General features: G+C 40.5%; 1 protein-coding gene across 5 annotated transcripts; it reads left to right on the forward strand.

Annotated features, from left to right (window-relative positions):
• Nucleotides 1-582: 582 nt before the first annotated feature.
• Nucleotides 583-27,638, forward strand: LOC105215328 (glyoxylate reductase/hydroxypyruvate reductase). Of its 5 annotated transcripts, XM_029042319.2 has the most exons (6): nt 1,239-2,582; nt 2,641-2,803; nt 25,850-26,255; nt 26,316-26,653; nt 26,711-26,836; nt 27,428-27,638. In XM_029042319.2, exons 3-6 carry the CDS (start codon nt 25,855-25,857, stop codon nt 27,544-27,546), a joined length of 984 nt encoding a protein of 327 aa, XP_028898152.1. In that variant the 5' UTR covers nt 1,239-2,582; nt 2,641-2,803; nt 25,850-25,854; the 3' UTR covers nt 27,547-27,638. The 5 variants fall into 5 exon arrangements, 4 of the variants coding, with proteins under 4 accessions (XP_028898152.1, XP_011187478.1, XP_054083889.1 ...); XM_011189176.3 differs by lacking the exons at nt 1,239-2,582; nt 2,641-2,803 and adding an exon at nt 24,825-24,966; XM_054227914.1 differs by lacking the exons at nt 1,239-2,582; nt 2,641-2,803 and adding an exon at nt 25,471-25,602.
• The last annotated feature ends 135 nt before the right edge of the window (nt 27,639-27,773 follow it).

Here is a 27,773-nt window from a genome sequence, read left to right on the forward strand (position 1 = left end):
ACACCGGGACTGGACACCCCTCACAATACCATGAAATTAAATAATTCAAAAAGTATTAGCTGTGCATCTTCCAAGCTATCGTCGGGGAAACCGCGACCAACAGTTGCCATTCTTTTCATATATAAAGCTTTGCCCTCGCATAGAAGATGTTCTACAATTTCTTCGTCTTCTATTTCTATTTTCTGTCTGCAAGCATGTCTGCCAATCAAACAGTGTCTCGTTAGAACTTCTACCAGAGTTTGTCTGCTTCTTGAGCAAGTCAGGAATTGCTTCCCCTGAGATTCAGCCAACTTTATGACATATTTGTCGAATTAGGTGTTTACAAGTCGCCAAAGACATGTGTATAACCTCTTTATCGGCAGATTTGAGTTATCGGTAAAAAATATTTATTATGTATACGTATGTACTGGCTCCCAACTATACAAAAATGAAGGTTTTCAACTTCACGGCATAGGATTATTATCTTCTTAAACAATTTCATGACGAATGTACAAATTAATTCAATTCTACTAATTTCATAAATCAGCTTGCTCCTTTGCGAATCCAGTAAAGTAGTTATAACGAAACCAACAACGCTTGAGGGATGTAAAGCAGGTTCGCCTCCGCGCGGTGCATCCTGGGTAACGCTAAATGACCTGCGGCCTTCACGGCCTTCTAACTCTTACGGACCATTGACCATATGCTCGACACGGACTTTGAATTGGACTATTATATGAATTGTTTGAACCCTGGGCTGGTAGTCTAGGTATTCCGTCACCTGAGTATGCAGTGGTGACACGCTGCAGAAATGGCTGTCGGGCTAATGCCGAGACTGTCTCCGTCCCGTTAAAACCCTGGCAGGCCTTAGAGAACGTTCCCCACTCGTCATCATTTAGTTGGTGTGGTAGGTGTAGGTTGAGATGACTCCCTACTTGCGCTGGTCGGCTCTGAACGCATTGCCCCATAAGGGCGTGCGTCAACCCTCGCCTTGGCCTCGTAAATGAGATAACCTTGGGACCATTAAAGGCGACTACCTTTCCGGTTGGTGGATAGCGGCTCTGAGTGGGGACCCTAATAAACATGAATAATTACAAACAAAATGAAAACACACACGCACGAGAAGAACGTAGGTCGCAACCGACCTATAGAAGATCGGACAATGTTCCACGTGGGATGCCATTTCCCAGAGTGACGGAATCGTCCTCCGTAAAAGGTAATATTAGAAACAGGCAGGCGCGGCGAGGCTTTAGAGGCGGTAAGATAGTAGGGGTCGGTAGGAATCTGCCGCCAGAAATTGTAGGTGGGGCTGGAGTGCGAGGCGGAATCGCCAGCACCAGCAGAGGAACCTCCGTTTGGCGCACGGGGAGTTCAGGGAACCTAGCACATGCTAAGGGAACCGGTAAAAGGTTTGTGACGGCAGCTAGGAAGCTGAGGTCGGATCGTCGTATGGCAAAAAAGATTTTAGAACGCTACGGGGAAAAACAAGCAGAGCAGGAGTCTGAGCGGCATGCCAGATCACTGGAGTGGGCCAAAAGGGTGCTGAGCGGTGGAGACAACGAGAAAGCGGAGTCCAATGTGATCCATTCCTCAGTAAAACGGCAGCGGTCAAATGAGGGGGAATCCTCCATCTGCAAAAAGCCACGTACTGAAGCGGCATCAACGTCTAGCGAAATCGCTCAACTTGGTAGTTCAGTAGAACTTGGTGTCTACGATCGCAGCAGGGAAGATGGAGCCATCTCCCGAGAGGAATGGAAGCAAGTAGCGGCTGCTATATCTGCGGTTTTTATGGAGGTGGTCAAAGGAAACCCTGGGCCACCTCCTAAGTGTGAGAGCGCCGGTTGGCATCACGGATTGCACAAATTGATTAAATGTTCCGACGAACGGTCCGCATCCCTTTATAAGGAGGCAGTTGTAAGGGTGGGGGAAGTTTGGAAGGGTGCAAGACTCGAGGCAGTGGTCAAATCAGATCTCCCGGTGCGCCCTCGAGCTCGTGTCTGGCTCCCAGCCGAACCCTCTACACCTAAAGAAATTGAAGAGATTATGCATTATTGTAATCCTTCTCTACCCACTCACGATTGGAGGGTGATCAGGCTGGAGAAGACAGCGCAACCATATCGGCAAGCGCTGATACTCCTAAACAAGGAATCACTCGGTCCGCTTAGGCACACAAAAGGAGCCATAAGCTATGGCTTCGAGAGTGTGGTTCTGAATGTCCTCCCGATGGAACATACAGCGGAAGACCCGCAGTCACCAGAAGTACAGGAAGATAAGGGAGAAGAGACACAAATGGGCATGAATTCCGACCCTGTTCTTTCGGATACCGTAAGCATTGGGGACGGATCGTCAATTGATGGATCCGACTTCAGTCCCGAGCGGATGTACGATGAAGATCGAGTCGGATTTGACTTTAGTGCAGAACTCGCACTTCTAGAGAGCACTCTGCAGGATGAATATCCTTCAGATTAACCTCCAGCAACACACAAAGGCGGCCTCCGCCAAGCTTTTGCTTCGTCTAGAATGAGACGAAGCCGACGTTGTCCTAATCCACGAGATCTCGGGGTTAAGGACAAGGACCTATAAACTGTTGATGGCCAGCAATACAGGTAGAACCAGAGCTTGTTTGTTGGTTAGAAATAAACATAATTTTTTTCTTCTCCCTAGTTTCAGTAATGGTGATATCGTCACCGCAAGACTAGAGGATGGTGCCGGAGAATTCTGGCTATTCTCGACATAAGGAAGAGGTGGCAAAGGCTACACAAAGGAGCCAGTGTTGTAATTGGCTCGGTCGCTTACGATCTGGGAAGCTCAGACATTAAAGTAAGAGGTGAGTAAATTTTCGAATTGTTAAGTAGTTCAAACCTATTTATTTAGTAGAGGGAACTTTCCCAACTTTTGTGATGACCGGGAATTTTTAACCTAACATTAGCTTCCATTTTACTCTTTAACTTAGCATGAATGCTTCTCACTTGGGCGTAGCGCGTCCAACCAGTAAACCGTATATTTCAGGAACATAAATATGAACCTGAGGGTTATAAAGCAAAGAGTGAAGGGGTAATATCTAAACGAGCTAGTACGAATGAGCACATACTTTCCAGAAGTGAAATGATTGTTTAGTATGTAGCTTCATTACAAAACGAATAGGAATAATTATCACATATGTTATTTAATTTAAAATCGCAAAATTGTACACACAAATGTTGCTTACTCAACCCCATTTAATGGAAAACCCACTTTCAATCTAATTTCTTGCAAAAAACTCAAGCAGCGCAATAAATGACCAACGCTCACGTAGATTTTTCTAACACAACCAAACTGACAAAAGTAAGTCTGTTATTGACAAGTTTATCGGCGAATGCCCAAAATTGGCGACTACCTTGCAACATCTGAAAATATTTATAGAAGCACAAAGCTAACACGAAAACAATAACCAAAAGCAAAAAGTAGTCGAGTAGTGGAATAACGCATGCCTTGCTCCCGGAATACCCCCGCTCTAAGGCTTTGATCCGAAGTTAACACAACAATCCACTTTACGCGTTCGTACACAACGGCTTGAAACAGGCGAGTCAAATGGCTGGTCGTCGGGCAAGGGGAGACTGGTGGTGAAATAAGGAAGTGAGTTATGGCGTCATATTGTGCCGAAGCCATTGATTACAACTAAAAGACAGTGGAACTGCAATAACTCGAACTTTTCGATCTCGAAGATCTCCATAACTGGAACTCTTGAATTGGCAATAGAAGTAAATTTTCATAAACATTTCCTTCCATAAATCGAACTTTTCGACGAGGGCATAATACAAATTTTAAAAATGTATTATCTAGGCACAATTTTAAAAGAGTTCCTATATCGTTTGGAGACGAACAAAAAATATGATATTACTCTAATGGATTTTATAAATCATTTAACAAAGGCAGGCGATACAGACGTCAAGAGCCAAACTGAGCAAAGTGCAACAAACGAAATTAGAGAATACATATTTTAATGTATTATATATAAATAAAACTTTTTGCGAAGTAAATAAATAAAACGGTTTATAAATCTATATTTTACAGTATGTTTTAATGAAAATTTGTATAACTAGAAGTCTCTCTAACTCGAAGTTTTTTTGTGGATTATGGTGATTCCAGTTAGAGAAGTTCCACTGTATATGTAAAAAATGTTAAATGCCTACAAAATGCAGAAATTTTTATCGAAAAATAAAAAGTCGACAACGAAGTTAAATTGTGTCACGTTGGCTCTTAGTTGTTAATTGGGCAAACAATATTAGCTATAAGTACAAATGTATGTATATAAAAATGTGTGTGTTCCCTAACGTGCCTTTTGCAAGCGAAATGTAACGGCTACCTCCTTCCATAGACATAATATTTTTTCGTAGTTAAAATTCCTCAACCGTAGACATGGGTCCGTAAGGCAAGCAACTTTTCGCTACTAATGATTGTTTTTGAAAAATGTGCAAAAAATTGCTTGAGTTCCGCAGTAGATGTTGATGCGATCGCCAAGCAGCCTCAGCTACTTTCATAAGTCATACTCAATAATATAAGTGAAAAGAAAAGTAACTAAGTTCGGGTGCAACCGAACATTTTATACCCTCGCAATTTATTAATATAATTTTATTCAGATAACACACAAGGTGACCCATTTAACGGAATAAAATCCTATTATATAGGATTCCATAAATGGTATATGTGGGCTGAGGGTAATTTTTCCAGAAGTGAAGCCACAAATGATATATAGTAGTTGTGTAAAGTTTTATTATACTATCTTCATCGGTTCCTTATGTATACATTATAAAGTGAAGGAATCAGAAGGAATTCAAAATTGAGTTATATGGGAAGTAGTCGTGGTTGTATACCGATTTCATCCATTTTCCACACCTGTCATCAGGGGTTCAAGAAAATATTATGTACTGAATTTCATTGAAATCGGTCGAGTAGTTCCTGAAATATGGTTTTTGACCTATAAACGCCCATTTTGTATTTTGTAAAAAACGCTGAATGAAACGAATGCGGAATGTTTGGTTTCTATAGCTTTACTGGTTTGCGAGATATATACAATTAACCGATTTAGGGGCGGGGCACACTTCCTCAAAAAATTATATCCAAATATTCTTTTATAACTTTATTTATGGCTTAGTTATGACACTTTATAAGTTTTTGGTTTTCGCCATTTTCAATACCAACCTTCTCAAGGTGCCAAGGAATATATGTATGTACCAAGTTTCGTCAAGATATCTTAATTTTTACTCAAGTTATATGTTGTATGGACAGACAGACATCCGGATTTCAACTCGTCTCGTCCTCGTGATAATTTCGATATATCTAACCCTATATCTAACTCTTTAGTTTTATGACTTACTAACAACATCAAACAAAACTATAATACTCTCTTAGCAACTTTTGTTGCGAGAGTATAAAAATATTCGCCGCTGCACTTAACGAACTAATTAATTTTATTTTGTTAAGTTATCCCGATCACGCTTTGAAACAACGGTTTCTAGCGTACAGTTCCTTTATTGGTAGTTTATATTGCATAATTGATCGCTATGGACAAACTCACAACGATCTTTTCGATTCCGACTAGGAAACTCGAAATCAAATGAAGTTTTCTTCGTTTGTGTTCTTATATGAAAATTCTAAATCGTTTTATTTCTATGAGTGTGGTCTATGGGATATCCAGAGGAGGCTGTTATGGACGAAAATATAAAAATGTGTTGCGATCGGATACTGAAGAATGGTGGGGAGATAAACGCAATGTTTACTTTCCCCAGCAGAGAAGTATGGGTCAATGTTACTATTATTGATAGGATCGAAAGGTGAAATCTGCACAAGAGCGAGTTTCTTCTGTAATAATCCACATATAGAAATCAACTTCAAACTAAAAGACTACAATTCGGTCTTTCAGTTCGAGAGTATCAGATTAAGAGAAGGCGATAAGTTGACTGACACTGACTGCAATTAAGGATATCCGCTGCGCTAATAAGAAGTCTCACAATGTGAGAACACGCAACGAGGCTAGACTCAATAGACTAGCAGAAGCAGACTCAGTGGAATATAAACCCGGAAATAAAAAGGTGGATGAGTTTTCCCGCTCAAGGGCAGCTAGTATTAAGCTGCCCATACCTTTCAGCTCCTTTAATCCTTTTAGGAAAGATAAATAATACCACAGAGGTTATCACGGGACATTTACCTCTAAGAGTCCACCTGTAGAATCGGCAGATTGCACGGCGTGCGAGGAGGATGACGAGACGCTGGAGCATTTTCTTTGCGAATGTCCCGCCATCAGTCCGTTAAAAGGCATACTTTCTACGGCTACTCCAATCTAAGGAACAAGACTACCAAATCGGTAATAATTCTTGGATCGCACAGATCGATTGGTTTTCTTCAGTGTTTCAGTTTTTTTCAATGGAATGCTCGATAAGTAGCCAGCAATACAAGATTATGATGAATATAAATGTACCACCAATGACTATGAAAAACTACAAAATTCTTGAGTAAAACTTGAATTATATTAAACGAAAAGAAGTAAGAAAGAGGCAAAAGCGTTTATAATAAAGATGCACTGTTAATTGCTGAGAAACTTTCACGCAATGCAACGGCTACAGACTCAAAACGATTTTGACCCATATATCACACATTTTCAAATATTTGATTCGCCGTAGCGCAGGCGAAACAGTTCTCTGAAGTCGTCACAACATAATAATTTTCCTCCAGTTGCTGTGATTAGCATGTGATTATTATGAGCAAATAATCAAACAACAACTGCCAGCGGCGAACATCAACACCAACAGCAAACAGCCCAAATGGCCAACAGCTAATAGCCCAAACGGCCAACGATCAAATCATTAGTATTTCAAACGCGCCACTGCAATTCCAACAAATATTTATGCCTTTCCACATACACACGTACACATAGATACCGTCGAGTGCTGTTGTTGTTGCTGTTGCATTTTTAATGTTTATTTATGAGTATTTATGTGTATTTTGATGTGTTGTTGCAGCGACGTCGGTCAAGTGGCGTGTAATGTGAGCGGCATTTTTCCAGCTACTTAACACGGCATTATGGGCGTGCACTCGCATTTGCTTATTTATCCGGCCAACTGCACAGCTAACAATGTTGCTTGGTGTGGATGGAGACCGGTTGTTGGAGACAAGTAGCTAGTGACGAATGCCTATCGACAGCCGCGCACAGCCGTATTAGTCTTCCTTAGAGACGGCTTGTCTACTTGGCTGGCCACCGTCATGAAATCTGGCTTCCACTATGCGCCCGCTTCAATCATAACTTCCAGCCATGAGCCGGCTGCTGTCCGTTTTTTCATAGTTTCCACCTCTCGCCTCTTTCTTAACTTACACAAATATGACGTAGGTTTGACAATAAATTTAATAAGATTGTGGTTGTTGTTTGTAAGGTATGCGGAAATTTCCACTAAAAAAGAAAAGGAAAGGATCTCTATAAATTACTTAGGCTACATTAGACCGAACTAGTAGAGAAAATAATCCTACTAAAAGACAAGCTCTTTAACGAAGCCTATCGAGAAAATGGTTCTATTGATAATAACGTTTTACAGAGCATGATTTATTTCACAAAATTATTATACGACCCTCCATAAGCAAGGATTTTTAGTAAAATCATGAGTCTATAATTTTCAGGAAGTTAAACTAATGCTTCTTCTTCTTCTTGACTGGCGTAGACACCGCTTACGCGGTTATAGCCGAGTCCAAAACAGCGCGCCACGTATCCCTCCTTCTGGCAGTTTGGCGCCAATTGGTTATACCAAGCGAAGCCAGGCCCTCTCCACCTGGTCCTTCCATCGGAGTGGAGGTCTACCTTTTCCTCGGCTTCCACTAGCGGATACTGCATCGAATACTTTCAGAGCTGGAGTACTTTCATCCATTCGAACAACATGACCTAGCCAGCGTAGCAGCTGTTTTTTTATTCGCTGGACTATGTCTATGTCGTCGAATAACACATACAGCTTATCGTTCCATTGTCTGCGGTATTCGCCGTTGCCAATGTTTAAGGGACCATAAATCTTCCGCAAAACCTTTCTCTCGAAAACTCCTAGTGCTGTCTCATCGGATGTTGACATCGTCCACGCTTCTGCACCGTAAAGTAGGACGGGAATGATGAGGGACTTGTAGAGTTTGGTTTTTGTTCGTCGAGAGAGAACTTTACTTTTCAATTGCCTACTTAGTCCATAGTAGCACCTGTTGGCAAGAGTGATTCTGCGTTGGATTTCAAGGCGGACATTGTTATTGCTGTTAATGCTGGTTCCCAGGTAGACGAAATTATCTACAACTTCAAACTTCAACGTGGGAGCCAAGACGCGAATGCGCTGACTGTTTGTTTGATGACAGGAGATATTTCGTCTTGTCCTCGTTCACCACCAGACCCATACGCTTCGCTTCCTTATCCAGTCTGGAAAAAGCAGAACTAACGGCGCGAGTGTTGTTTCCAATGATATCGATATCATCGGCGTACGCCAGTAGCTGTACACTCTTGTAGAAGATTGTACCTTCTCTATTTAGCTCTGCAGCTCTTATAATTTTTTCCAGCATCAAGTTAAAGAAGTCGCACGATAGTGAGTCACCTTGTCTGAAACCTCGTCTGGTATGGAACGGCTCGGATAGGTCCTTCCCGATCCTGACGGAGCTTTTGGTGTTGCTCAACGTCAGTTTACAAGCCGTATTAGTTTTGCGGGGATACCAAATTTAGACATCGCGGCATAAAGGCAACTCCTTTTCGTGCTGTCGAAAGCAGCTTTAAAGTCGACAAAGAGATGGTGTGTGTCGATCCTATTTTCACGGGTCTTCTCCAAAATTTGGCGCATGGTGAATATCTGGTCTGTTGTTGATTTTCCAGGTCTAAAGCCACACTGATAAGGTCCAATCAGTTTGTTGACGATGGGCTTTAGTCTTTCACACAATACGCTCGACAGAACCTTATACGCGATGTTGAGGAGGCTTATCCCTCGGTAATTGGCGCAAATTGTGGGATCTCCCCTCCTCTTTCTTTTTTTGTCTGCAAATGCGTCTCGCTTTCCTCTTCAGCTTTCTGTTGCGGTCGATCGCAACATTGCGAGGTAGGCAGTCTGTTTTCTCTCCACTGCGAGACGACAATCCTCATCATACCAGCTGTTTTTTTGACTTTTCCGAAAACCAATGGTTTCGGTTGCAGCTGTACGTAAGGAGTTTGATATGCCGTCCCACAGCTCCCTTATACCGAGATGCTGATGAGTGTTCTCAGAGAGCAGGAGTGCAAGTCGAGTAGAAAATCGTTCGGCTGTCGGTTGTGATTGCAGCTTCTCGTTGTCGAACCTTCCTTGTGTTTGTTGACGTGTGCGCTTTTCTACACAGAGGCGGGTGCGTATCTTAGCTGCGTACGCACATCAAAAACACTGGAGACATGTCGTCCATCTATCACAACATGATCGATCTGGTTGCGAGTGATTCGATCCGGGGACAGCCAAGTAGCTTGATGGATTTTCTTATGCTGGAATCTAGTACTACAGACGACCATATTTCGGGCCCCGGCGAAGTCGATCAGCCTCAGACCGTTTGGTGATGTTTCGTCATGGAGGCTGAATTGTCCGACTGTTGTGCCAAAGACACCTTCTTTACCCACCCTGACTGCGACATAAAGTTTAAATTATTATCTTAATTAACCCGTTCATAGATTTTGTAGCATATATTCAACAGCGAACACTTTATGCTTCGTGAAAAAGTCAGTGCTCATCACATTTCTCATTTTTTAATACATAGCATGGTATGGCCTTAAAAGTTAAAACTTATTCGAACAATCCGAATAATAGAACTGGGCTTTTCTTGCGCATTGTACTTCCCCTTAAAGGGTTAAGTGCGTTTCAAAATTTTAAAAATTGTTTAAATTTATAGTTTATCCAAAAATATCCAATCGATTCGAGTAAAATTCTAAGAGATGGGCCCTATGGAAGTTCCGCCCATCATGTCAAGTTAGTTTGAATTTTACAACTTTAAACGCATTTATCTCAAAACTCGATTTTTTAAGTCGGTATCTATAAAGTGGAACTTCCATAACTCGAATTTCTATAACTCGAACTCTTGAAGAGGCAATAGAGTATAAATCGAACTTTTTGGTCAGGACATAATACAAAATTTAAAATTATACTATAGAGGTAGAATTTTAAAAGAGTCCTATATTGGTCGGAGGCAAACAAAAAATATAATATTACACATATGGATTGCATAAATCATCTAACAAAGGCATGGGATATAGACGTCCAGAGCCAATAATAGCAATCTGCAACAAACAAAATTACAGAATACATGTTTTAACGTATGCACATAAAACTATATGCGATGCAAATAAATAAAACTGTGTATAAATCTATATTTTCCAGCTTTTTGAAGATTTATATGTTTTAATGAAAATTCTATAATTCGTAGTCTCTCTAACTAGAAGTTTTTTTTGAAGATTATGGTGATTCGAGTTAGAGAAGTTCGCAATTTATTGAAGAAACTTACAATCATACAAAATTTACCCATAAATTCGGCATAAGGTTTAATAGAATAAGGAAAATCGTAATATATACTATATGAGGGCTGAGGTAATTTTTTAATTTTCACCAGCAGGGTACACTATATCCAATATACGCCCACTTAATTTTGCTAAGATATCTCACATATTAACCAATACATATATGCGGAATAAAGCCCACCGTATTTTTGAAAGACCTATTATTAGGTATATGGGAGCTGTTACTGACTGAGATGTTATGATTTTAAATATTTTTTTTTAACAGAACACTATTAGCAGAAAACAACTTCCTCTGAATTACATTAAATTATCTGAGAGATTTACCCAAATTTTCGGTTAAAATTTACCCTTAGGCGTTGAGTTCAACATGTTCGATATCTGAGGCCTTGAAAAGTTATTGTCCGTTTTCGACAATTTTTTCACAAGTGAAGTCAGAGATGATATGTACTATTTGTGTAAAGTTTTATTCCAATAAATAACCGATTTGTGGGCGGGGCTACGCCCACTTCCCCAAAAAAACTAAACTCAAATATGCCCCTTCCTAGTGCGATCCCTTATTCCAAATTTTACTTTTATAACTTCATTTATGGCTTAGTTATGACACTTTATGTGTTTTTGGTTTTCGACTTTTTGTGGGCGTGGCAATGGTGCGATTTAGCCCATTTTCGAAAGCAACCCGCTCCGTGCCCCAAGGTGTTCCAAGTTTCATTAAGATATCTTAATTTTTACTCAAGTTACATCTCGCACAGACGGACAGACGGACAGACATCCGGATTTCAAATCTACTCGTCACCCTGATCGCTTTGGTATATATGACTCTATATCTAACTGCTTCGTATCTTTACTTTTTTGGTATTCGTGTGACTCTTTGTGTTGCTTACGTAGACTCTTTCATTCTTGAATGATGTCCTTTAAAATTGGTGCTCTTTTTGAGTTGCTTATATATTTAATATGTTTTACGAAATAACCCCAGCTTTTCCTAATAGTATTGAGTAAGATACAAAAAAATGTCCCTTGAATTAATTAATCTATGCCATATTAGCAGTATATAGGTTGATTTAGGTTACTGTTAAAGGATAACCATCGCGACAAGTATCACGAAGAGTCCCACTTGGACGGATAAAGGAGATCCTTTCCATTGTGATGACAAGAATTCTCACAAGTTTTATGAGGCGGGCATTCCAACTAGCCAAATGTATAGATGCCGAGATGTTTCAATCTCAGTGTATAGGGAAATAATTTGAAGCTATCGATAGTAATCTTAGACACTCCATAACTAACTTTGATCACACATACAGCGAACCTAGCGCCATAATTACCGCTCTAATATCGGTGTGAATACTCACCTCCCTGATGTAGGCTGCACTTCGGAGCAGTTCATCTATAGCGATCTTAAAGGCAGACACTTCTGCTTGAAAGACACTACTATAATAGCTGCCTTTACTTAAATAACCAGTGTTTATATTCTTTATAAGCATAGACATATTGTAAGGCCTTTGTTGAATTTAAAAATTCTTTAAACTAGTAAACATTACGCTTCATTCTTTGTTGCTCCTATAAACTTATATTTTAAAGTGTATGTACACTGTGTGTAATATTAGACTGTGGTAATATCAACATATATAGTTCGAAATTTCATATATTAATTTAAAACTCTTAAATTATCTTTAATTCACAGTTAGCAGGTTTGTGCAAGCCACATCAAAGTTTGTGCAAATCAATATATTTCTTCTTTCAAACGTAAGCATTTCTCTCTGCTGCTCAACAGCAAACACAAAACATTGTTTCTGTTGTTTGTGTCTCCCCACTGTTAAATTGGGCTGCTTCTGCTATGAAATGTAAATGTTAACTCGCTCCTCACTTGTTCTCATATTGCACAGATGTGTGAGCGCGGAAATTGTGGTTTAGTCACACACACACTCTTATATACACACACATACACACATGAGCACTATCAATTCGTGAGCGTAGGAGCTGCTCCAATGCCTTCTCATCTGCTGCCATCGCTTTGCCTTTCTGCTTTCGTCGCTACGCTTTTGCCTTCATATTTATGTGATACTCTTGCTGGTCTTTCGGTCTTTCTCCGATTTGGCATACCACTGAGTAAGCATATCGTTTGCGTTGGCTGCATGTTGTTCTTGTTTACCACGCTGGTACCTATCGTTGCGCCGATGTAAACCTCTGCATTGGTGCCGTCGGTTCGCTTTCGCTCTTCAGCCAAACATAGCGAGTCACCGGCGGCTGCTTGTTGCATGCGTTTGGGCGCCTAATCGAATATTTCGTGTAGAGGGACCTGCCTCAATGTTGCTAGATAATCTAGGGGTACTTTTAGGTTACCTTTGCGGTACCTACATCGTCTACCATGCTGTCTATATTTTGTTGCTGTGCGCTTACAATCGCTGAAGAGGAGCGAACACACTTCTGTTTCGTATAGGGTTTCGAACGAGGCGCCGAGCATGCATGCCATGTATGTAGCTGTCGTGCAGTGTTTGGCTGCTTGACCTTTGTTTGTAAGCAATTCTTGCATTTCAGTTTTATCGTACGGGCAGCGTTGTCTTTCTCCTATGAGTGCTAACTGAGCAGGTTTCTACATTTTTTCAAACACATACACACTCATGCAAATGTAGATATAGCGACTGCACAGCTGAGCGCGCAATTTTGCCTTCCTTCATCTTTAGCATTTGTCTTCTCCCCCAATTGTGAGTTCCAAACACTGGTGTGTGCTTTCTCCGCTTATGGAGCGGCTGTCGTTTGTTTCATTTTTCGTGGTTATTTTCTGTATTATGTTTGTTTCACTCACTTTCTCCAAAACCAACAAAAAGGGAAACACACTTTTGTGTGCTCCCCACGGCTTTGGTTTCCCCATTTCAAGCAGCACACAGTCTAGCGCTCACGATAATCTCAGTGATAGGGAAGCATTTTTTGTACAGTAGGTTGATATGGACTAAGAATGTCATTGCTAATATGTTTATATAATGAATGTCTGTATAATATATTTGTAGTCCTTGTGAAATCCCAAAAATATTTGCGAATACCGCTGATTTTCTACTAAAACATAGTACAAAATACTTTACGTATTACAAATAATCGTTTTTAACTCCCATAAAGCTATTATAATTTGATTTTGGCATATGCATGACCATGAACCTTGGCCATTTCCCGGAATTAAAATGTACATACATACCTCACAATACATTAATGAAGTACTATAAAAAATATACGAATTTTGAAGCATAAAATACTTGAAAAATATGGAATATGAAATAAAGAAATATTTTTTTTATTTGAGAAAAAACACTCTAAGTACGTAATCAATTGTAGTAATCTTTCCTACTCTTGGTCTATGTTTACTAATAGTCCTTATATGTATGTATGTGATTGGCGTTGCAACCGTTTAGCCGATTATAGCCGAATCGACGATAGTGCGCCACCTCTCTCTCTCCTTCGCAGTTCGGCGCCAGTTGGAGATCCCAAGTGTAACCAGGTCGCTCTCCACCTGGTCCCTCCAACGAAGTGGAGGCCTTCCCCTTCCCCGGCTTCCTCCGGCGGGTACTGCATCGAACACTTTCAGGGCTGGAGTATTTTCGTCCATTCGGACAACATGACCTAGCCAGCGTAGCCGCTGTCTTTTTATTCGCTGAACTATGTCAATGTCGTCGTATAACTCGTACAGCTCATCGTTCCATCGTCTGCGGTATTCGCCGTTGCCAATGTTCTGAGGACCATAAATCTTACGCAAAATTTTCCTCTCGAAAACTCCTAGTGTCGTCTCATCTGATGTTGACATCGTCCAAGCTTCTGCACCGTAAAGCAGGACGGGAATGGTAAACGACATGTAAAGCTTGATTTTGGTTCGTCGAGAGAGGACTTTACTGTTCAATTGCCTACTCAGTCGAAAGTAGCACCTGTTGGCAAGAGTTATTCTGCGCTGGATTTCGAGGCTGACATTGTTCGTGTTGTTGATGCTGGTTCCCAGGTATACGAAATTATCTACGACCTCGAAGTTATGACTGTCAACAGTGACGTGGGAGCCAAGACGCGAATGCGCCGACTGTTTGTTTGATGACAGGAGATATTTCGTCTTGTCCTCATTCTCCTCCAGACCCATTCGCTTCGCCTCCTTATCCATGCGGGAAAAAGCAGAACAAACGGCGTGGTTGTTGCTTCCGATGATAGCAATATCATCGGCGTACTTATAGAAGATTGTACCTTTTCTATTTAGCTCTGCAGCTCGTATTATTTTTTCCAGCATCAAGTTAAAGAAGTCGCACGATAGTGAGTCACCTTGTCTGAAACCTCGTTTGGTATCGAACGGCTCGGAGAGGTCCTTCCCAATCATGACGTAGCTTTTGGTGTTGCTCAACGTCAATTTACACAGCCGTATTAGTTTTGCGGGGATACCAAATTCAGACATCGCGGCGTAAAGGCAACTCCTTTTCGTGCTGTCGAAAGCAGCTTTAAAATCGACAAAAAGGTGGTGTGTGTCGATCCTCTTTTCACGGGTCTTCTCCAAAATTTGGCGCATGGTGAATATCTGGTCAGTTGTCGATTTTCCAGGTCTAAAGCCACACTGATAAGGTCCAATCAGTTTGTTGACGGTGGGCTTTAGTCTTTCACACAATACGCTCGATAGAACCTTGTATGCGATATTTCGGAGGCTGATCCCACGGTAATTGGCGCAGATTGTGGGATCTCCCTTTTTATGGATTGGGCAGAGCACACTGAGATTCCAATCGTCAGGCATGCTTTCTTCCGACCATATTCTGCAAAGAAGCTGATGCATGCACCTTATCAGTTCTTCGCCGCCGTATTTGAATAGTTCTGCCGGTAATCTATCGGCCCCCGCTGCTTTGTTGTTCTTCAAGCGGGTAATTGCTATTCGAATTTCTTCATGGTCGGGTAATGGAACATCTGTTCCATCGTCATCGATTGGGGGATCGGGTTCGCCATCTCCTGGTGTTGTACTCTCACTGCCATTCAGCAGGTCGGAGAAGTGTTCCCTCCATAATCCCAGTATGCCCTGGACATCGGTTACCAGATTACCACCTTGGTCTCTACATGAGGGTGCTCCGGTCTTGAAACCTTCGTTAAGTCGCTTCATTTTTTCATAAAATTTTCGAGCATTCCCTCTGTCTGCCAGCTTCTCAAGCTCTTCGTACTCACGCATTTCGGCCTCTTTCTTTTTTTGTCTGCAAATGCGTCTCGCTTCCCTCTTTAGCTCTCGGTATCTATCCCATCCCGCACGTGTTGTGGTCGTTTGCAACGTTGCGAGGTAGGCAGTCTGTTTTCTCAACGCTGCGAGACGGCACTCCTCATCGTACCAGCTTGTTTTTTGTCGTTGCCGAAAACCAATTGTTTCAGCTGCAGCGGTACGCAGTGAGTTTGAGATGCCGTTCCACAGTTCCCTTATACCGAGATGCTGATGAGTGCTCTCAGAGAGCAGGAGTGCAAGTCGAGTAGAGTATTTCGTGGCTGTCTGTTGCGATTGCAGCTTTTCGACGTCGAACCTTCCTTGTGTTTGTTGACGGGCATTCTTTGCTGCACAGGGGCGGGTGCGTATCTTCGCTGCGACCAGATAATGGTCCGAGTCTATATTTGGTCCTCGAAGCGTACGCACGTCTAAAACACAGGAGACATGTCTTCCGTCTATCACAACGAATCTGGTACTACAGACGACTATATTTCGGGCCCCAGCGAAGTCGATCAGCCTCAGGCCGTTTGGCGATGTTTCGTCATGGAGGCTGAATTTTCCGACTGTTGTGCCAAAGACACCTTCTTTACCCACCCTGGGCGTTAAAATCGCCAAGTACGACTTTTACATCGTGGCGGGGTCAGCGCTCATAGGTGCGTTCTAGGCGCTCATAGAAAGCATCTTTGGTCACATCGTCCTTCTCTTCAGTTGGGGCGTGGGCGCAAATCAGCGATATGTTGAAGAACCTCGCTTTGATGCGGATTGTGGCAAGACGTTCTTCCACCGGGGTGAATGCCAGGACTCTGCGACGGAGTCTCTCTCCCACCACAAATCCAACACCAAATTTGCGCTCCTTTATATGGCCGCTGTAGTAGATGTCACAAGGACCCACCTTCTTCCGTCCTTGTCCCGTCCATCGCACTTCTTGGATGGCGGTGATGTCAGCCTTGAGTCGTATGAGGACATCAACCAGCTGGGCAGAGGCACCTTCCCAATTAAGGGTCCGGACATTCCAGGTGCATGCCCTTATATCATAATCCTTAAAACGTTTGCAGGGGTCGTCATCAAAAGGGGGGTGTCTCATCCGAGGCTTTCGTAGATTTTTCATTGGTACTTCGTTTTTATGTGGTGGGTCCCAAGCCCTACGCACAACCGCATAAGCGGGCTTCGCCTTCTCACTTTAGCTCGCCTTCAAACGGATGTCTGTTGGCTACCCAGAGGATACTTGGTCTAAAACCGGAAGTCGTGAGCTGCTTGAACCATGTGGAGAAGAATCGTTTCTGGCCACTCCCAAGTGAATGACAATCAAAAACTTTCCTCACTTGCGTGAACTTCTACACATGATCCCATCCTCCAATAGTCCTTATATAATTTTTATAAATATATTAAAATCAAGAATTTTTCTGAAAATTGCTGATTTTCTTTCCTTTAATGATGGCGAAACGTTTAAATCAAAATCACTTTCAACTAAGTCTACAAAGTATGTTTCTTTAAAAAAACTTACATTTAAGCATAAATAACGCTTATGAAAAATTTGTACAGCAATGTCCGATTAAGTAATTTCAAATACTGAAAATTTATTAATCACTTGCTACTGTCATTAAAGTTCTTTTCAAAGATACTTAATCCATTACTGAATTAACACACTGTGCCGTTAAGTTGAGTTTGTTCGCTAATTCGCAGCTCTTTCCATGTTTCACTCTAAAATGTGCTCCGATGCTTTGTCTTTCATTACAACTATGCTGATGTTTTGCTATCTATGTACCTATATATGAATTTTAACCGCGTAAGAGTGTTTCTGTATGTAGTGTGTATTTGTGTGTGTATTTCTTGTCTCCATTCAGCTGAGTTCGTAGCTCCGCTAGTGGAAGTTGAAGTGTTTGATTATTTCATTTTTGTGGTGGCAACGGTGGTTATGCTGGTGTCGCGCTATGCCTCTCTACATTTCTGAGTGCTTGCTATTATAACCGCACCGATGACAATGACGCCATGACAGTCGCATTCGTTCCATTGCGTTGCGTCGCGTGGCGTAGCGTTGCTTTGCACGACAACGCTTACAGGTTCACGTAGCCAAACATTGGCGCGGCAAAACAACAAATTCGGTGTGCAAGCTGAACTGTGAACAAATACACAAAATAATTAATGAATTCCTGTGTTAAATCTAAATTATATACAATTAAGTGTTGAAAGTCACGCGTGCTGCGCTAGTGTCGCGTTTAGGTGTGTCAGGCAATTCGGTTAAGCAGCATGTGCCGTTGCTTTTAACAGCGACAATGAACAGTCAGTCATTCAATCATGCCAATAATTCGGTGGAAATTCAGTGGCTACCTAATTTTCACACCTCAAACGCATTGAAGCGTCCGCGATGTCAGTGAACGCGCGGCACTTTGTGTTGCCATTAAATTGTCGCGCGTCGCCACTCGTACGTCACCGACACGTAGTGAAGGTACTGCTTACGGCTTAGGTTGCTTATTAAACCAGCAAACCACCAACCTGCCAACCAACTAGTCGAGCAAGCAGTGGTGTATTACACCGCTCCGTTTGGAAATAAAAGAAGTGCAACCAACGAATTGCCAACGATTGTACCGACGATTGACAGCTGTCCGGGTTACGTCAGTCAAAATGACGCATCGTATTTTGGTAACAGGGCAACATACTATTCCAGCAACCGAATTGTCAGCGCCACCAGTAGAAGTGCGCCTTCAGACGAAGCGGTTGTCGGCAATGGTGGCGCGCGGCCCAAGCACGGGCGCGTCGGTGCGTATGTCGCACTGTCAGCGGCGCGACGCCACTAAAATGAAAACCGCACGTATGTAGGTGTGTGTACTCGAGTAGAGTGCAGTGTTTCTAATTTTTCATTGTCGCCGCGCTGTAAAAGCAGACAAAAAATGCGCCCGGCAACACCCCAAGTGTGGCAGTAATAGCTTCAATCCACTCCATTACAACTTCATCAGCTCCAGAGCGCAGTTGTTGCTTTGCATTGCCATTGCAGTTTGTCATTCGCCCTCAGTGAACAAAATGTGTAGCCACAAACATATGTATGTATGTCCAAATGTGTGTTTGTATAAATGTACGCACTTGAAGCATTGCGCATTCATGTAAATATTTTGAAGTCATATGTTTATGTGTATGTGGTTCTTTCCTGTTGCGCCTAATTTTATTTCATTTTCCATTTTTTTAGTTTTACTTTATTCTATATAGCGTTACTACTCTTTACTTCACCCCGGGGTTACCCTAAAAAACTTTGCAACAAAGTAGCCCAATTGGCGTAAGGCCTACGCTGGAAATTTAGCAATGAATAACAGGGCTGATTTGATAGACATTTACAACTAGCTATTTAAGTTTTAAAGTTTTCCAATTATAATTATTCTATAAATGTATCTTTAGGAAAACAAGTAATTCAACATATCAGTATTTATATCGGGTGATCCAAGTGGAGGTACTTTTTTCAATAGCCCTTTTTGACAGAACACACGTGTGTCGATCACGCTCATGTTCTGTAAAGAATGCGTTTTGCGCGCTTCGCTCAAGTTATGTTCAACATGATCGTCCTACTGAGCGTACTATTCGCAACACCGTAACCTATCTTGAGACTCGGACTGTAGTCCGTTCGTAGCAACTCGGACTGACGTATGGGACGACAACTTGGGACATTTTACGTCGAGATCTTAAATTGAAAGCGTACAAAATACAGCTTGTGCAAGAATTGAAGCTGCTCGACCTTTCCTAGCGCTCTTGAAAAGTTCTAAGAAGTTCCCACGTTTTCGAGCCAAATACTGTTCAGGTTCGTTTTTGGTTCAATGGGTATGTAAACAAGCAAAATGACCTCATTTGGAGAACGAAGAACAACCTGAAGAGATTCAAGAGCTGCCATTTGATCCCGAAAAAGCAACGGTTTGGTGTGGTTTGTGATCTCGTGATTTCGGCGATATTTGGTCTCGTCAAGAAGGCTTCATTTCCCACTCATCACATTAATAAATGGATGTACTGAGAGAAACTTCGATGAACAGATAATTTCACGTTTTGGGCCAGTCGATTGGCCCGATTTTGTAATATCACAGATGAAGTTCCGCCACCTTTAAGAATAACTTAAATTTGCCGAAAGTCGGCCAAGTTCAAATTTCGCTTTATACATTTAGCTAGTGCTACTAAACATTTCTTCTCACTATTGGTTCCTTCAGTTTGTGGGAGAATCTTACGTTTCTCCCCTGTCAATTGTTTTTTTACTTGATCTAGATGAGAAGAGGCTAAATATGTGCAAACTGCATTTCTTTAATAATTAATGTTGGGATATTTTTGCCATTCAGTGTATTTTTCCACCAGTTCGTGACTCGTGTGAACTTTATACGAAATTCTAATAACTTTATCACTTCATCATGCAAGTCTACCTAAAAACGTAGAAGTTAGCAGAAACGGTGCCTCTCAACACCTCTATAGATAAGTTTACTTCACAGCTTCTCTCTTCTAGGCACCTATGTACTTCCGTTGTGTCGCCAACACAAAGCACTCACGTGCTGATTTTCACGCCAGGCTATCGCGCATGTTTCCAGATGTGAGTACATTCATGCATAAATACATGCTTGTTCTCATTCCTCCGTTTCATTCCTATGCGACCTTCATGCACCTTTCCGCTGCTTCCCTGCACCAGTCGCCATCGCTTCCCCTGCGCCACAGCGCAGCCACAAAAAGAGCAGCTGTCGACTCTTGGTTGTTGGCTGGAGTTCATACTTCGGTTCACTCTCCGTTTTCCCCCACATCTCACATTGCTTGCTTATAAAATTTAGGGATTTTTTTGTTTCGCTTTGAAGGTATTTTTTTCTTTTTCAACAACCGTTTTTGTTCGTCTTTCCACTCCACTGCCATTCATTCATTCCATTGCGTTTGTTGGCGCTGCGTTGTTTTTGTATTTCTCCACACAGTCGACGTATGGGTCCGGGCCCCTTTTCTGTGATTGACGCTGGTGGCTTGCTTTGCTTGCGTTGCCGGCTGATTGCCTATTGAAAATACCAGTTGGGGATTTCCCATGTGACCGGTGTACGCCCACGCGGCTTCAGTGGGGAACGAGCGCAACGGCATTGGGATCCAAGTAGGAGATGTTGTGGCATAGATAAAACATAGCAGAGGTATAGACAACAGAACGCAGTCATGTGGTTGGCTGGGCTGCTAACTCATGTTGATGCTAATAATATGGATATGTTTCCCTGAGGTTAAGTTACACGATTGCTACGACGGACAGAGACAGGACAGATGGCATACGACTTCTGCTGCTGTCTGCTTGATTTCGCCTTTTTGATTATTGTGTTCTGCTATTCTTGTGCTTCCTCCAAGATCCACTCGCGTAATTCTTCGGATCCAACTGAATGCAGCGCATTTGCTTTCGTGATGTTAGTGCATTTTGTGCTTTCTCTGGAATCGCACGTCGCAAATTCGGCAGCAAATGTGGTGCTTTCTATGCAAATCTGATTGACATTTCGAACGCTTGCCACCTTCTGAGATAAAGCGTGTTTTCTTGTGTACAGCTTTACTCAATGGCGCTTAAATGGCACTGGGAGAGCAGCGCTGCCAGATAGTGTCAGAGGAGCGCTGCCCCTATTCAAGCACCAAAACTGCTCGTTGCTTCGTCTTCAAATGCCAGTAAACGGACGGAAATTGCTTTGTGCTAACGGATATGAGCTCATTTGGGCACAAATGGCTAGACAAAATATTGAATTAGTGCTTACAAATAACTCAGCGATTAATTGTAAATTAATTACGAAAAAATCTGAAACAAACACTCATGGATTCGGTTGTTTGAACAAATTTCAATTATATTATTGAACATAATTTCCACTGAGAGCGGTCACGATTTTCTTGTCTCCGAAGTTGCATTTACAAAACATTTTGAATTGAACAACTTTATCAAGACAAAGGATGGTTCAGAGAGGACATGATGGTGTGATGGCATTCTAGTCCCGACAGAGTCACAATGGGCTGCCTAAAGGCCTATTATGAATAAATGTCTGATTACCACTCCCTATCTCCATAACTTAATTAGACCACATAATAGTGGTAATCTTCATTTAATACATTCCTGCATGCCGAATAGAAGACAAATTAATCTCAGCTCACCTCCCGTCCCATTAAAGTCTTTTGTATCCAATCGATCTGTCTACAAATTTTTACCAAATTCTTGTATACTAATATACCATATAAGTACCTGTATATTTAATAATTTAGCTAATTTTTTCCCTTCGCGTCAGACACAAATTACATTGTTATCAAATGTTGATATTAAATTTTGTATTATGTTTGAATATACAACATTTTCGACTTAAGTACCCACTCGTAGAAAGTACGATATGGAATTGGCGATATTGCTTGGATAGATACTATGCTTGGCAGATAAGTGTGACCAGGAGATTTTCATGTTAGTGAATATTTGTTGTACTTCATTTGAATGTTGAAACGTGTCTGTGATTAGACGCAGAGCACGCATTAGATTAGTCCCAAAAGTTGTGAAGGTCAAAATATTGTGATAAAAAAATTCGGATTGCTACTGATACGGTATGTTGTGAAATTAATTTTATGCTGCCCGAATGAAATTCATCTCAACAGTTCTCGAGAAACTTTGACTTTGATTTTCAGTTCAAATTCTTCAAAAGATCGTCATAATCGAAAAAACGTTGAAGCATTTCAAATAATTGAAGTGAAATCGACACCTTATTGTAAAACTTTTTAATTTATACCAATTCTTATATAAAGCAAATCTCTTTCTCGCCACTCTCTCTTCGTATAAGATTCTTTAAAAACTGTGAAACAATATTTATGTACATATGTATATTGAAAATTATATAAAAAAATATTCATCTTCGAAATAACTTCAGTTATTCCTCATCTCTCTTAATGCATTGTCTAAACTAAGAGTAAAAGAATCATCTCGAAATTGAGTCGAACGGCTGGACTTGTTAAAATAATTTGAACAAGTTGTCTAAAGGCAATTTTTTTATATTAAATAAGGTAACAACAATTTTAAACTAGATAGAATTGTTGAACGTCACACCTAATTAACTGGATCGTAAATCAAAAGATTGGAGCTGGTACAAAGTCTATAATAACAAGTAAGGAAGTGCTAAGTTCGGGTGTAACCGAACATTTTATACTCTCGCAATTTATTTATTTAACTTAATTAATATTATATAATACACAATTTGACCCACATATTCGTCATATATATTATATAAAGTCCATTGAAAGTTGGAAACCCTAATATTAGGTTAGAAGCACCGAGGTCCTCGTGTTCGATATATGGGGCCTTAAAAACCTATGGTCCGATTTCGGCGATTTTTAGAATGGGGCTGCCACACTATAAACGTAGTATTTGTGCAAAGTTCTGCATGGATATCTTCACTAGTGCTTACTTTATATATTGTAAAGTAAACGATTCAGATCGTCTTCAAAGTTCTGGTATATAGGAAGTAGGTGTGGTTGTGAAGCGATTTGGCCTATTTTCACAACATATCATTGGGATGTAAGGAAACTTTTACAAACCAAGTTTCATCGAAATCGGTCAAGTAGTTCCTGAGATATGGTTTTTGACCCATAAGTGGGCGACGCCACGCCTATTTTCCATTTTGTAAAAAAATCTGTGTGCAGCTTTCAGCTGCCATTTCTTATGTGAAATTTAGTGTTTCTAACGTTTTTCACTTTTAGTAATTTTCAACCTAACTTTTGTATGGGAGGTGGGCGTGGTTATAATCCGATTTCCTCCATTTTTGGCCTGTATAAGGTAGTACCTAAAAGAAACGACTCTAGAAAGTTTCCTTGATATAGCTTTAGTAGTTTGCGAGATGTGTACAAAAAACTTAATAGGGGGCGGAGCCACGCCCACTTCCCCAAAAAAATTACACCCACATATGCCCCTTCATAGTGCGATCCTTCATACCAAATTTTATTTCCATAGCTTTATTTATGGCTTAGTTATGACACATTAAGTGTTTTCGGTTTTCGACATTTTGTGGGCGTGGCAGTGGTCTGATTTTGCTCATTTTCGAAAGCAACCTTCCTATGGTGCCAAGAAATAAGTGTGCCAAGTTTCATCAAGATATCTTAAATTTTACTCAAGTTACAGCTTGCACAGACGGACGGACGGACAGACAGACATCCGGATTTGAACTCCACTCTTCACCCTGATCACTTTGATATATATAACCCTATATCTAACTCGTTTAGTTTTAGGACTTACAACCAACCGTTATGTGGACAAAACTATAATACTCTCGTAGCAACTTTGTTGCGAGAGTATAAAAATGCACATTGTTTGAAGTTTAACTGTTACAGAGAGCTTATTTAACTGTTGACATGCAGAAAAAGCTAATAGTATTGCCAACATTTAAAACAAAATTGTTCGAGGAAAAGCTTTTAGGTGTTGAAATAATAAATGCAAGGAATGACTACTCATTTATCTTCATATAAAGTAAATAATTAGGGAGGATTGGAATTTAATATAAAACTTTGTGTTAGCTTTCATTGCTGTGAGAACATTTGAGAACATCATGTGGACTTTTGAAAATCAGCAAAAACTCGGAAGTTTTTTTTCTATCAAATCGAAATTGGGTTTAACCCATATTCATAAGACGAAGCCCTTATCATTCAGTGATAAATATGATTTTCATATAATAATATATATAGTACATAATAATATAACAAATTATTTCAATTGAACATTTAATGCGACCCTGTAGGAATTTTCATTACGAGTATAAGTAATTAAGATTTCTATTGCATTTTAATTCCAAAGCAGTTTCGAATTTCCAAGTAATTCAGAGTTGCATAAGTGACTTCTCATGATTTAACGCAGGATTACTCTAACTTGTTTGCATTTCATATGAATTTCGCAAAAGACTTAATGACTTAACATAAATCACTCACTTCAAACATTGTCATTTGACCCTCTAAAAATGAATGAATTGACACTAAAAAGTAATCAAAAGCATACGATTATAAGTGTGATAATTATTTCCAAACTATAATACAGATGTGAACCCACATATTATATACATACTCACATTATATCACCCAGGCATAAAGTGTACATAAGTTTTGACATGTTATCTAAAGTGGCTAATAAGCACCACCCCCTTCCGCATGCAATTAATTTTGTGAAATTGTAATCTCCAACGCTTTTATTATAAACTTGCTAACATTTGCGCGAACTAATTTAGTAGAACACTGGACGTGCGGCAGCAAAGTCAGCTTGTGTTGAGCAATATAAATTCTGAGCGAACAAAATAGAAATACAAATTAATTGGTGAGTACGAAAGTGTTACAAAAGAGAGTACTTGAAATGTTCGTCTCGCGCACAGTGAAGTCGTACTAACTATTTTCTGTGATGTAAAATTTTTCAAAATAATTATTTGGGTAGGCGAATGAGGTTAAAATTTCTAACTAAAAAAATTAATTAATCGATTAAATATTGGGCCATAAGTTAATATATAAAAACTCATTAATTTCTTATAATAAAATTTCTAGCAAAAAAAAACTTGATAATTTGAGAATGTGTTAAGTAAACTTTTTCCTCCAAACCCAATATTAATAAAAATCGATAATATTCGATATGAAATAGCATCACTTTTTCAATTTTCAAGTCATTTCATTACAAAGAACAAACTGATTTACTGTTGCACCTGATAAAATAGACAAGCCCTTTGATAAGAATCTGTGCAGAAAATTCGCTCTCTGAGAAGTGAGAACTTTTGAAGCGATCAAAAGCTCGCGTGCTCGCAGCTTGAGCAATGTGCTAGCAGTTGTTAATTTCCCAGTTGCAACGCATCTCCACAGAGAGCAATGTTTGCCTCGCAGCAGAGCCGATTATTGGGCGCTAAAATTATGCGCTTTGTCTCTCACCGTTGCGGTACAACAACCAGGCAAGAGCTTAGAGGCATTTGTAAGTGAGAGTATCGCGAACTTATTTGAAAGCCGGTTTTTCAAGTGAATGTTTAAGTTTTGCAAACCTGTTTTAGTTCTCTTGGGGAATATTATTTTTAATTTTTCCTATTTGAACAACTCTTTATTTTTTATACGCAAAATGTTTACACGGCATTTTTCTATTTTTCAACTCTCAATTAACGCATTGCTGTTCATCTCCATCGTCACAACAACAACGGCTGACAACGCAATTTCTAAAAACAAAGGCAAAATGTCCGGCGGAGAAGAAAAATTCAGAATTTTGGTCACACACCCTGAAGTGCCACAAGAGGCTATCGAATTGTTGTCGCGCGACTGTGAGGTAATCGTGTGCCAGAGTGTTCCGCCAAAGCGTTCGGAAATTTTGGAGAAAGCTAAGGGTGTGCACGCCTTCTTCTGGGCTGATCACGAACCACTTAATGCAGAGGCTTTGGATGCCGCTGGCCCACAATTGAAAGCGATATCCACCATGTCTGCTGGTATTGATTATGTAGATGTGCCAGAGATTAAGCGACGCAAGATACCTCTCGGCCACACCCCTGTCGTACTCAATGAGGCTGTTGCTGACATAGCGATTGGCTTGTTGTTGGCAGCAGCGCGCCGTTTCCACGAAGGACGACTGAAGATTGAGACGTGAGTTCTGATATTCTTATATTTATTTCTTCATCTATTTATTTCACATCCATATCACAGTAACACTTGGGAGAGCTACCATCTAAACTGGATGTTGGGTCAGGATTTGCGTGACTCGGTAGTGGGTTTCTTTGGTTTCGGTGGTATCGCACAAGCGATCGCCAAACGTCTATCCGGTTTCGACATTGATAGCATCTTATACACCACACGCCGCCGTGTGTCGGAGGAAATCGAGCAGGAGTACAACGCCAAGAAAGTGGATTTTGACACTATGCTTGCCCAGAGTGATTTCGTTATCATTGCTTCGCCTCTGACTAAAGAGACCGCTGGTGTATTCAATGCCACCGCTTTTGGTAAAATGAAGAAAACCGCCGTGCTGGTAAATATTGGACGTGGAGGTAAGACCCGACGATGTGTTTGTGTATCCATACATTAATTCTGTGATATATTTTTAGGTGTTGTGAACCAGCAGGATTTGTACGAGGCCTTGAAGACAAATCAAATATTCTCTGCCGGCTTGGATGTAATGACACCAGAACCACTGCCCTCAAATGATCCTTTGTTGAGTCTGCCAAATCTGGGTAAGTAAAGTAGTTTAAATAAAATAAAAGATTTAATGAAAAGTTTGAAAAATTTCCATGCGTGTGAGATTCATATATACCAACTCAAATTGAAGTGATTATAATTCAAAATTTTAGAACTTGATAGTGTTGATATGGCGATCTGTTTACCTGTATTTTTTTTAACAGATAGCAAAGTGTTGATGTAGCAAACTTATTTTATTTTGCTGCGCCACAATCTTATCAGTTTTGCTTTCGCTTTATGGTTGTCATAGGTGCTGACTTGGAAAAATATAGTTGTTCTCACTTCCATGTGTTAAACTTTTAATGAATTTGATCATCAAGGTCAAAATGTCAACTAACATGCTCACAACATTTTAATTATTTAGGTATATCTCTCTTTAATTTTAATTTAAATTCTTTAATGACTTTTACTTTTTGGCTACACGCATATTGTTATTGAATTGTCGTATTAAAACCATATTTGCTAAACTAATTTGGTTATGAAGTTTAAAAAAAGGCAAAATGAGCATACGAGTATATATTATATATACATAGTTCTTCTAAGTGTTTGAATCATAATCTAATAAACACTTTCATCTCTCCTTTCAGTGCTCGTCCCACATTTGGGTTCCGCTACGCTGCGCACCCGCACCGATATGGGTACCATAGCAGCACACAACGTTTTACGCGGACTTGCTGGGGAACCAATGTTCTCGCCCGCATATTAATTTCATAACAGATCGCTTGCTCGGACAAAACTCTTACAAAGTAGCACCAAATGTATATAACCTAACTTATTGCAATAAAAATAAACACACGACGGGTATGTTTGTAATTTTATGGTAAATTAGGAAAATTGATATTCATGATGCCAACTGACTGACTGACTAGACAATCAAATAATTAATGTTAAAAATAGTGAGTACAAACAAAACAATTAATTATCACTGTCAAA

The sequence above is a fragment of the Zeugodacus cucurbitae genome, chromosome 3 (assembly GCF_028554725.1).
Source record: "Zeugodacus cucurbitae isolate PBARC_wt_2022May chromosome 3, idZeuCucr1.2, whole genome shotgun sequence".
Taxonomy (NCBI): Eukaryota; Metazoa; Arthropoda; class Insecta; order Diptera; family Tephritidae; genus Zeugodacus; species Zeugodacus cucurbitae.